This window comes from Brachyistius frenatus, unplaced genomic scaffold (assembly GCF_029030835.1).
Source record: "Brachyistius frenatus isolate BFR_SWC_R1_liver_20210118 unplaced genomic scaffold, ASM2903083v1 Contig_41, whole genome shotgun sequence".
Taxonomy (NCBI): domain Eukaryota; kingdom Metazoa; phylum Chordata; class Actinopteri; family Embiotocidae; genus Brachyistius; species Brachyistius frenatus.
The window spans coordinates 1578010-1590237 of NW_027210640.1; the positions used below are offsets into that span (position 1 = coordinate 1578010).

General features: G+C 39.6%; 2 protein-coding genes across 9 annotated transcripts in view; both read right to left on the reverse strand.

Moving 5' to 3' along the window:
- Nucleotides 1–5304, reverse strand: part of LOC138623038 (GRAM domain-containing protein 2B) — a 191551-nt gene extending 186247 nt beyond the window's left edge. The window contains exon 1 of the mRNA XM_069702298.1: nucleotides 4886–5304. Coding sequence (XP_069558399.1) covers nucleotides 4886–4917 — 32 coding nt within the window. The 5' untranslated portion in view covers nucleotides 4918–5304. The remainder of the gene's footprint in view (nucleotides 1–4885) is intronic.
- A 73-nt stretch (nucleotides 5305–5377) lies between these two features.
- The window catches only part of ptprsa (protein tyrosine phosphatase receptor type Sa), a 229758-nt gene continuing 222907 nt past the window's right edge, over nucleotides 5378–12228 (reverse strand). For all 8 annotated transcript variants that reach the window (XM_069702282.1, XM_069702280.1, XM_069702279.1 and 5 more), the window contains 2 exons: nucleotides 10919–11054; nucleotides 5378–9813 (listed from right to left, as the gene is read on the reverse strand). In XM_069702282.1, coding sequence (XP_069558383.1) covers nucleotides 9745–9813; nucleotides 10919–11054 — 205 coding nt within the window. In that variant the 3' untranslated portion in view covers nucleotides 5378–9744. The remainder of the gene's footprint in view (nucleotides 9814–10918; nucleotides 11055–12228) is intronic.

The following is a 12228-nucleotide window of genomic DNA, read 5'->3' on the forward strand; positions in this document are numbered from 1 at the left end:
CAAAGTGTTTCACATATGAACCTATAGGTTTCACGTGATAATTTACATGGGCTTCACACATTACACCATGAAAATGTTCCAAAACCACGTTTCCCATGGGCAAAATACATGCTTCACATGTGCCAAAGCACATGTGATCACGTGTTTTTTCACATGAAATTCATATTGTTTTTCTGTAAGGGTGGTAGCTACTGAAATCAATCTATCTGGCCTACTTGTTACCCTATTGGATCCATTTGTACCAATTCTATGTTGTCAGTGTTACCACAACTGAAAGAAGTGAGGTCTAGAGCATTTAAGCTGAAGTCATAGTTCTCTATTTTAAGATTATGGCTAGTTTCCTTATTGCTATTGCAATATGCACTTCCTTGAAGATGTACTACACGAGACAGAGATTTCTTCTTTTTGGATTGTCTGGTCTCAGAAGTTAACCTATTTAAATTCTGCTACAGTAAAATTGCTGGAACCCATGCAGCCAAACAGATGTTGTTAAACAGGAGGTCAACGTAAATGGAGATGGCACTTCCACCCCACTTTACATTAATGACCACACAACCAGGTTCAGAGGAAGGGTATAGAATGGTATATAGGTCTTGTAGCAGCAGCAGCAGCATACATAGACTCCCCCTAAGCCTATAATGGTGAAATACAAAAAGGACACAGGCAGGGAGCCCTCTGTGGGTGCAGTTGTCAGTGAACGCCCTCTTTTTATTGGAGCTCATATTTGCGGGTTCAGGCTGGGATGGCTGAGTGAACATTATGCAATTTTCAACGTGCAGATTCACCAGGATGAAAAGTGTAACACGCAGAGCTCTGTTAGAAGCCTCCGCCTGTGTTCACTGAACTAGAATTATAATACCTTATCATCATTTTTCAGCCTAAACTCAATTTCTCAGCTACCCACTCTGCTAGAATGTGATTTCATTGTGTTTAAATGGACATGTGTACAAGGAGGCTTTAATGGTTCCACTGCAGATGGTTTCATGTATCCTTAATCATTACTGTAAAATTCACTTGAAAGCACCACAAACTTGGTTGAATTGCCCGGTTTTATTCTCAGCCATCATTCTCATGCACTGTTTCCCATTACAGAACCATTATCCCTCCAGTACGGAGCCATTTTCAGACAAGGGACTGTTTCAGGTGACATTTTAGACCATAGTCCAAATGAGTTTTTAGAAACAACTATAGAAAATTAGTTGTCTCTCAATATGAGACTTTTCTTGCACAAAATGTATTGCTCCTGGAGTTTGTAAGCCTTGAACTGAATGGCAACTATTTCTAAGTCCAAGCCAAGCCATTATCTAACAGTACTTCTTACCAGAGACATTCCTTGTCCATCTATGGGCGTGTGCAGAAAAAAAAAAAAAATTTGACACGAAAATCTGTTGCCTTTCTCTCAGTCACTGAGTCAAACCTATTTACCACTGTATAAACTGGATCAAACACCTCATCTGAGCATGCAGAAGAAACATTGCCGTATGTGCAACATTTATGTGAGAGCTGTTTTCCCTCTTGAAACCAGACCTGTCAAACTTCTTCAGGGTAAAGGCATTAAGAAAATTCCAGGAATATGGTTTAACCACATTATAAATGATAGAAACTGGGACACCAACATGGCAAAATTTATGAGCTCAATAATAAAGAAGATAATACAAAATGAGTGGAATACTTAAAAAGTAGAACCCAAGGCACACAAGAAATACACAGAAACAAAAGGACCTGAGAGAACAGAGCAAGAGGGAGCGGTAAAACAGGAGACTACCCCTTCTTCCCTCTCTAACAGGAACCTGTTTTAATAGCAGCAATCAGTCAGTGGTATCGCACTGGCTGCACACAGAGAGACAGAAAGGATCCGGGGAGCGTAAGACAGATTATAGGAAATAACAGCACGAGGCCATAAACACAGGAGTCATGTCGCAGCACAGTTTTGAAATGCTACCGTTTACTGCTGGCAGATGCTCGAACACGCAGTTCACAGTGGTGGGGAGGGAAGTTATGCATTCAAGATACTCTCAAAACTCTGCTTTAAATGTGAAAGAGTCTGTCTGTACAGTGATGTATCATTTGATGTGGTCAAAGCTGTGTGTATTTGTATAAATGCATTGGTTCCACATGTTGGTGCATCAAAGCTGAGTGTGTCGCTGCTACACTGCATCACTAAGAATATCTCTCCATGGTGTAATTAGCACAGAGAAAGAAAGAGCCCCTGGAGAAGACAATAGATTTCAATACATCATCTATGTTAATCTCTGATTTAATTGAATGGAAATAGCTCTTTAGTGTGGTTATCATCACGATGAAATATCATATAATATCCTGCAGATGGCAGCAAAGACTTTTGTCAAAAGTGGCCTTTCTTTTATTTTTTTTTTACATGGGTACAATATTTGAAGTTTAATGTTTTCACATCTTTTCACAGGATTTTTTTTTTCTATCTGTATGATCGCATGTTGGAAAACGTTTCTAATCTATCTGCTCATCTTTGTCTATCAATGTCACATAAGAGTTTCTTCATCCTGCACGCCAGTCATAATAGTGACGGTCAGTGATAATGATGTGACAGGTTGATGGAGCAAATCAATCACTTGGGCTTTAGATGCAAGTACAAGTGATGTAGCTGAGGTACGAGGAGATCCTGCTGTCTCTATTTGATTTATTATTGGCTGCTCGTTTACATCAAAACCTCAAGGTAGAGCTGCTTTCTCCTTGGGTGAATCAATAGGCATGTGGCATGGAAGCACTCTGACACCTTTACTGTTTTGGCTGGAGTTCAAATGTCGGTAAATCTCTTATAAAAGGTGGCCATAAACACCTAATGGTCTGTCATGAATATTTTAGAGCCCTGAATATCATACAGAAATGACCTCTGGAAAAATGCAGCCTTAACAAGACACATCTCTCAGACAGATAACCTCCACAGCTGGTGCAACACGAGGCCCCTTTTTCTGGTTCTTTGGACCTTTTTTTTTTTTTTTTTGTGGCATGATTGGATTGATTTGTCATTTACAACAGAAAGAATCTGGCCACGGGGCTATGGATAATCCAATTTATCGCTTTGCCATTTATTACAAATTTCTGTGGCTTTTGGGTCCACTGTCACATCGATTCGTTGATTGCTTGCTTAGCTGGGTCCTAATGAGCTGCTGTCTGAATCACTGCATAATCGCCGCCCTAATTCACTTCCTCGCCTTCCCTCACACTCGGTCTGCTGGCTCGCCACTATTACAAAAGGATGGACTGAAACTGCTCTCGGAGCAGACAATTAGTAACATCATCCTTGGAACTGAGTGTCATTCGGCGTATATTACCCTTTAATGAATGACAAAGCCTTTTGCAACTCAGCAGAACATCACAGGTTGCTGTTTGAGGTGATGAATTCGTTCACAGTGGAACGCCATTGTCTGATCCACATGAGTCAAGTGCACATTAACAGCCTCAGGAGAGCCAGATTTTGAAGGATTTAAAAGTCTGCAATGGTCTACAACACCAGTAATTATGTTTGATATTATTATCAATATATTATTAATTGAAGGCAGGCTACATGTGTAAAAACTACCGCTAGAGCCATGTAAAAATACACAATTACACATAAAAGCCCTGCATGAAAAATCCTGAGCATGAAGGATTTAAGGAAAATATAATGACAGAAACAGCTATAATACTCATAAAGATGATTTTATTGGGGTACAAACACCTGAAGCTATTTTAGAGTAATCCGTTCATCGTTAACTAGGGAGCGGGTCCTTTCACATGGAGCCCGCCATGTTGTACCGCCATGTCTCCACAAGACTGTCCTCCTTTTATGCAAGCAGCTCCATTTAAAAGTTTAGCGACCTCTAGTGGTCATATGAAACAACAATCTGATGTCTGGAGAAGTGACACAGTTCAAATGACGTCGATACAGTCTTTACTTTTTTTGGAAGAGAGGTATTATTATTATTTATGGCATTAAGCGATTACTGATACTGAAGCAACAGTGTGTCCGCAGCATGTTACTGTTGCCGCTGCAGCAGGTGGAGCTAGTTTGAATTAAGTTTTTTGTTGAACAATTCAATATACAGGGACATCAAATGAATCTGAGGGGTCATCGGATGATTACCGGGAGAGGAAAGGTGAAAAAGTATAAAGTAGCATCAAACAGAAATACCCAAGTGCAAGTGTACAAGTGCATTAATATTGTACTTTAGTACAGTACTTGAGTAAAGGCACAGTTACGTTCCACTACTGGTTCTCCCATTACCATGCAAATATGTGGTACATATGTGGAACCAATAATTTAATTACAAGTTATTGGTAGGTAAAAGAAAGGACATACAGAGTTTCAGAGGGTAACAGATTTTCACTTAGTGGAGTGATGGAAATAAGTTCAAACATACATACCTTTTTAATTTCACCCCACTTAACCATTAGCTACTTACTATATTATTATGTTGAAAAAGGGAGTTTAGTTCGGAGCCTATAAGATCACTATAATTAAACTGTTAAAAGGGGTGAACAGTTATTAAACCTCTTAACTACACTTTAATAACAGTATTATAGGTGTGAATAAGACGCACTTATTTTACAGCCAGTTGTACGCTGCAATTACAATCTTAAGTATGGTGTTTGATGTCTTGTCTGAATAATAGCTCTGTCTGAATCCCTCATTCATACTTTTCAAAACAAGTTGATATTATAGAGATTTTTTTCAATTATATAAATGTCATTCCAATTTATAAATCTTACATACTTATTCTGCTTCTCTTGTCTGTCTTGGTATTACTACTGCAGCAAACACTTTAATGACACCCTATAAAACAATCACACTGTAATTTGCAGGTTGTAATCTAAAGCAATAACAAAGCTAGAGTAAGGCAAACATAGTAAGGTTTGGCACCAACACATTCCTTTTTTTTTTTTTTTTCTTTCAGACATTTTGCTTTGAGGCTATCAGATATCTGAAGAGCCTCACTTGAGGACAGATGAAAGAGAAAATACCACCAGGTGAAGGTTTACCTCTGCACCAATATCAGCCTGTCTGGGTGGCATTTATCAAGCTTGAAGAGGGGCTTAAGGACACACCAGGATATGTTTGTCAAGAGGCTGCTGGATAAATATAGGAGGAAGCTAATCAAGCCATCTCTCAACAAAACAAGTGCACCATCTGTGCTTCATCACTTGTCCTGTATAGCACACTTTTTTTTTTTTTTTAATACAGGTTCCAATCTAATGAATGATGTACAAAGTAAGAGCTGATGCAATTGAAGTATTGCAGCTAAAAGAACTCTCACCATCAATTTTCATATGAACAGATGGCGACAGACACGAGGAAGGATCTTGGTAAGGATCACATTATCACAGCAGGAAAAAAAAAAAAAAATCACCTGCAAAATGGTTTTCAGACAACATTTCTTTAATACAAAGTCAACATATCTACATACACAGTGGCTTTAAACCAATTATTGTTTCAGTTCGAAGTAACAGTTTGAAAGTGATAGCACTTGGCCCTCATACAAAGGAAAAACTATTTTGCTGAGTTTGGGTTATTTTTAATTTTGTCGGTATGTACTGTATATTTTCTATTCTTTTTGATGTACTCTTTTTTGTTAGTGTTGTTCTTTTGTTAGTCCCCAACCCCTCCCCTCCCCCAGAAATTCAGCGACATATTCCATTGAATTTGGCAGCTGTTTTTTTTTTTTTTTTTTTTTTTTTTTTTTTAAATTCTAGCATCTTTTACATGAAGTCAAAAGAGTAACACATTGCACAAGCTTTGAAAGACTTCCACGGTTTCAGTTTTGGCACGGGCCCCTTTTTATCAGTCTTTTTTGAATTCCAAAGTCCTTTATAATTTCAGGATGTTTAGTCCATAATGAAACATCTCAAGGTTCTCACTGTTCAGAAATGACATGCTGGAAATGTGAATTTGCAGCAAGTTTTTGGTTGTCTTGGTCATTCCTTGGTTGCATCGTGCTGCTATGTTTCATTGAGTCCTGATTTCTTTCTGCATCTCACAATGACACATGGTTCGAACAAAAAACACAAGAGTATGGTTCTATACAAGGCTTAAAAGGGAGAAAATAAATCAACATGTAATGTTGCAACTGAACCAGATATGGCCCTCAGCATAGCTGTAGTTGTCCATCAGCTGATGATACATTTATAGATGAAAACCTTGCCGTTTCATATTATTCAGATAGCTGGAGATCTGGGGCTTTGTGGGAAACTGTTAAATAATGAAGAACCCTTCTGGGGCGCAGACATTAGGAATCTACACCTTTGTAGCAATTTTTTTGTTTTTTTTATGACTTTGGAGGTCCAATTATTTTACCACAATTGTTTTTTAAAACTCTCTGGTTGCTTTAGTCCATCTGTCCACGCTGAGCATGAGAATAGAACAGGTTCTTGAATTGATGATTGATTAGCAATTCAAATGGTTAGTTGGTGGAGAGGACTAGACTCGCAGCCTCGGCTTAATTGTACCAGCGGATCACTGATGCTGATTTCGTGCCCTCATTGAGGCTATAGGTGTGAGAACAGAAGCTGGCATGTTTCCCAGTTTAACCACCAGCAGGGGAAATCAAAGGCAGAGAAAAAAAAAGGGAGTGGTAATTAAAGACCGGGGAGCAGGGCTGGAGAAAGAAGGTTTCAGAGCACAGCCTTCACAAACACCAAGAAGTTGGATATGAGCAGAACCTCAATCTGTGTTATTTCTGTCCCCAGTTAAAGTATGAGATATTGAGGGTCAAATGATACAAATACATATAATCTCTATATTTGTTTATTTACAGGTATACTCTAGATCATAGTGGATATCTAACAAAATGAATGGCCACATTATGTCTGAAAATAACAAAAGTAACAAAAAAAAAAGAACTTGGAGGATTTTCTTAAAAACTGTGAGGGTCATAGTCTGTACATGATCATACAAGGTACAGTACGTCAAGTTGATCTGATAGCCATAACAAAAAGGGTCAATTTTTTGAAATTTTTGATTGATATTTTTTAGATCAGTTCATCCACAGTTGCTCAAAACAAAAGAATACTAATGCTTACAAGTTAATGGTAATAAAGAAAGAATCTCAACATGATTTAAAAATGGCACCTCCTCATCGGCACAGGTTCTACCAAGGGGTAGAAGTTCAACATTGGTGAGTGGAGGCAGTGGAGTCAGGCATAGTGCTGACATCCCTGCAGCTTTCTTTAAGAAACGCACAAGGTCTCTAAGATTATATTTATATATCTTTAAAAAAAAACAACACACACACAAACAAAAAGAAAATCATAAAAACCCATCATATTTTCAAACAAGATAATTGACAAGTGTTAAAAAAGGATGATGAGGAGAAAAATGTAATTCATACTAAGTGTTTGGATATATCTTCATATTCTGCATTTAAATATATATGCATGTGTGAGTGTGAGTATATATATATATATATATATATATATATATATATATACATACACATACATACATACATATATGCACACATGTGCACACAGACATGTTATACTTAACATTTCTACAGTGAAAAAATAGAATGTCTTTTAACATAATATGAACAGATAAGCGTTTCTCTTTTCCTGCTAATTTAAAAAAATGTGATACAACATCTCTGTTAAAAAACTAAACCAAAAAGAAAATAAAAAGTCAACTATGTAATGTAAAATAAGTCGTCATAATACAACATTAATGTTTTCATAATGTTACAATAACAATAAGGCTTTTTTGGAAATAAGAAAAGTTTACACACAGTTCTGTCCATCGCTCTGGTTTTTGTGCACAACCACTGGAAACCTTTCACGGAATCCGTACACTCGTGTTTACCAAAGCGCTGATCTCAAAATGAAAACCTGGTGATTTCAAAAGCTTTAATTTCTTTTCTTTTTAAAAAAAAATCAGACACACGCACATAAGTCTGTCAACCTGCAGTTGTTTTGGGGGGGTTGGGGGGGTTATTTGTTTCAAGTTTATTCTCTGTTTCTTTTAGGGATGTGCAAGTAACTTGTACCGAAGAATTTCATGAACACGTCATGGCATCAAGATCCAACATGGCTGCTTGGTCTGGCAAGAGACATCATCTACAAAACGGAGGACAAATACCAAAGCATCTACTTTGTTTATCCACCTGGTACCAAACACATACAGTGGAACTAAAGGCCAATTTTCCAACCACATTAATGTACAGATCTGTAATTTGCAACAGGCCTTTGCCACTCATTAGTGTCTTATACAATGATATAGATGATTATAGAGGAGGCTGGAAAAAAAAAAAAAAGGAGCGGAGGACGATGACGTCCTTGGCCCGAGGAGTTCGCAGAGCTGGCATCTTTAATTCATCGGTTTCCTCTCCCTCAAGAGTCACACGTACAGCATACACGAGAAAAGCAGCATGTTTGGTTTTGACAGAAAAAAAAAAAAAAAAAAAGTAAAGAAAAGATAATTCCTCATAAGACAAAAAAGTTCTAAACGATGATGATGAGCGTTGGTCACTGTACACAAAGAAAGGCCCGACTTTGCGGCAATCCTTGTTTGGTTGTTCCATTTGTTCCAAAGCTTCTCGCCCACCAGATTTATCTGTTGTTCCAAATGGTGGATGTTAACACCGCAGCCCCATGATGCAATGGTTCCAAAGAGAGGAGTGATTGTAAAAAAAAAAAAATCATAGGTCACGGTTGCCATTTCTCTCACTTTAGCCCAAGCTTCTTGCAACAGGCGACGTTTCCCCCGATTTATCTGGTGACTGAGACGTAAGCCTCCTGGGCACCTTCCACTGTAAATACACTGTGGTGCTTTTCAATGTCACTGTGGTTACCTGGCTTAAGATACGGATTTTACACAAGTTCACAATTCATGAAACTGACAGATTTTAAGATAAGTGTTGCTGCTTTCTTCCTGACAACCACTCAAAGTGCCTTATCGAAGCTCTTGGCGCTTGAGAACGGGCGGCTATTTGATGTATACTTTAATAGTTGAGTGTTTTTCCACACAAATTATGCATATTATGAGTGGAACAGTGTAAAAAGGTTTATTTAATGCCAAATGTGAGTATTTTCGTGCTATTCGGTTTCTATTTTTTTCTTGTTTGAATGACCAGAGTTTGCGGGAAAAAAAAAACCTTCGTGTTCACACAGGCAGCCGCGATTAGGTCATTTCTCTGGATATCACTCACAAAATGTGTTGATAGAAATACTTGAACCCCTTTTACACCCAGGCATATCAAAAAAACAAGACAGTCACCCAGTCTCGGCTACATCCATCTGCTTCTCGTTGATTTTTGCTTCCCTTTTCCTTCATTATCTGTTGCTTGTTACTGTTGTATCACGAACATATTTTTGAGAAGAGAAATGTCCACGAATGTTTACAATGTCCTCCACATTGAAACACTTGAGGTAAGGTAAGCAGTCTGACACTTTGATCGATACCCGCCCCACAGCTTGAGCCACAGTTTCTGGTTCCTCCTCTGCTGAGGATTTTTCATTTCTTGAAATGATGGCCAATTTTCTTCTATTCCTCGTGTTGCGTCTCAAAGTCAAATTGGAATTATTCTGATTTGGTTGGTTTGGGTACTTGTTGTTCTCAAATTCTACAGGATCCCGTTTGGTTTTTCTGAATTAGCAGTGGTGGTGTCTTCGTCTGCTGTCGTCGTTTTAAAATTTCAAAGTTTCTATGGCTCAGGAGACTGTTGAGGTGGAGGGGTGGGGTGGGTGTGGGGTGGGGGTGGGTTGGGGCAACAGGATTCTGGGAGAAGAGATGGCTTTTTACGTTGCATAGTGATCAAAGCTTCCTAAGTACTCCAGAGCTGCGTGATAGCAAAATTGGTACTCATCCTGTTGGGAAAAAGCATACACACACATTAAAAAAATGCATCAGATAAAAAAAAAAACGCAACAGTAGTTCAGAAAGTTTGCTATGAAAATGAGAGATTAACAATTTATTAAAAATAAATTAGAGTATGTTCTGACAGTTTATAGATCTGATCCCTGGTATTAAAAATATGAGGGATGATATAGTCCAGAGACTGTCCCTGTTTCGCACAAATGAAGTGCAGTACAGTAATGCTCATGAAGGTGGTGGAAGCAAAAATATTTGTATATATTTCGACTTGTGGTCCTTGATCAACATCAGCACTTGTGTTTCATGCGATTTTGTGACTTGACTTGGTAACTTGAGCAGAGCACATCAGATTTTGTGTCAGATTCTTGGGGAAAAGAAAGAATTCGCAGGTGGCCAAATGTAGCGAGTACGAGAAGCAGGGAGCGACGATTGTGTTGTTTGGGTGGGGGGGGGGGGAACTCGTGAGCGAGTGCGTTGTCGTGTTGGAGACCCCAAGTGTTATCGCACCACAGTTTAGGTCGTTTGTGCCGAATGTTTTCCATCAGATGCCTCACAACATCGCAGTAGAACTCGGTGTTGACAATCCAGTTGTGCTCCTGACCTGAGGCACCTTTTTGGTTCTTGGAGAGTGAACTCCTGCCCCTCTTCAAACTGGCTGGTGGTATTTCCTCTCTGGCTTACTGCTTTATTGCTGTAGGCATTCTGAAGCACCTAAAGGATCTCCGTTGCTGGTTTCACAAGCTTGACACACAATCGATTCAAATTCAAATGTGCAAATGTATGTGTACCACTGCTCACAAACAACTCGGGTGCAACGTAACTTGGAATACCGAGTGTTGCTTCCCCCCGGCTCCTTGCTTACTCTGCTAAATTCTGTTCGTGTGCAACAGGAATAGTGTCAGGACTTTTAAATCGCACCATGTGCAGTTCACAGGTCACAGGAAATGTATAAATGTGATATATAGAGAGTAATTCACTTGTTGTAGATCTTCTACAACATTCATTGCAAATTGTCCTAAAAAAAACTTCCATTCATTTACAAGTCCTCCAGAACAAGGAGCTGTGTATGTTTCAGTGTGAGTCTGTGTGACCTCTGACCTCAGTCTGGACCATAGCTGGCCTCTGTGTCCGGAGCATCTTCACTGTCTGGAAGATGTCAACCACACCTTCATAACGCATTCTTTCCAGGACGATGCTGAGGGTGATGAAGACTCCGGTCCTGCCCACGCCAGCACTAGAAACACATGAACACAAGGTGAATTCATAAAGATATAACGTATTTGTCTTGTGCACACAGCCAGTGACTAAATGATGAAATGTCTTTTGCACCGAGGCAATCATTGCCTCTCTCTTGTGTTTTATGCTGCACATTATGATCCACATTAGTCTAACCAAGACCTGCAAAATGATTTCATTACTAAATTTACTCATAAATTCGATACAGGATTGTGTTGAAACAACTTTGCACATCGGCAGCTCTGACTGCCTGAAAGAAGCAAACTTCGATAGCCAGAAATTCTGCTGCAGAGTTACACAACAACATCGACAGAAAAGTGGAAATTTGCATGCGAGAACCACGTGAATCTCTTTACGTGTGCCCACATTCTCGTCCAACACAAAAATGAGCCCCCAAGGACACAGACACACTCCAAATAACATGCACAAAACAACCAGGCCAACATTTTGCCTTATTAAGCCCCTCCTCCCGTGTGTCGAAAAAGTCAGCCTGCTGCTGCGCTCCAGAAATACAGTCCGAGTCTTAACTCTGATCCTGAAATACTTGAGAGCTGCCTCTCTAAGCTGCTTTGCTGTGAAATGACTTCCACTTCACCAAAGGAACAATAATTGATATGACAACAGATTTATTTGGGCTTCATCCAGCCTCTGATGTTATATTGTTGAATGAAGACTGGAAGTGATGGCTGCCGGCAGACACTTTTGGCTTGTGTGCGAGTATGTCGACAAGTGTGTGTGTGTGTGTGTGTGTGTGCGTGTGTGTGTGTGTGTGTGTGTGTGTGTCTGTGTGTCTGTTGGAGGACAAAGGTAGACCCAGGACAGGAGATGACTTGAGTAATTTGATAAAATTAAATGATAACAAACAGAGTAGTCTAATCATGCAGCCCATACAACCACCCCACGACCCCCCCCCCCCCGCTGCAGTATCTCTCAGCCCACCCAAAGCCTCTTCCTGGGAGTCAGTCACAGCTTGTCACATGGGCTCTTAAACTCACTCAGAGCTCCCCTCTCTCTTTCAACCTCCCTCTCTCTCTCTCCGGGAAGATCGACTCTCCAAATCTGCAGGCTCGCCGAGTCACCGCAGACTGAGAGGATTTGGTGTCCCGATTCACGGGAAGTAATCAGGCAATTAATGACAAAAAGCATGTGCGTCTATTAGATAGAGGCCGAGG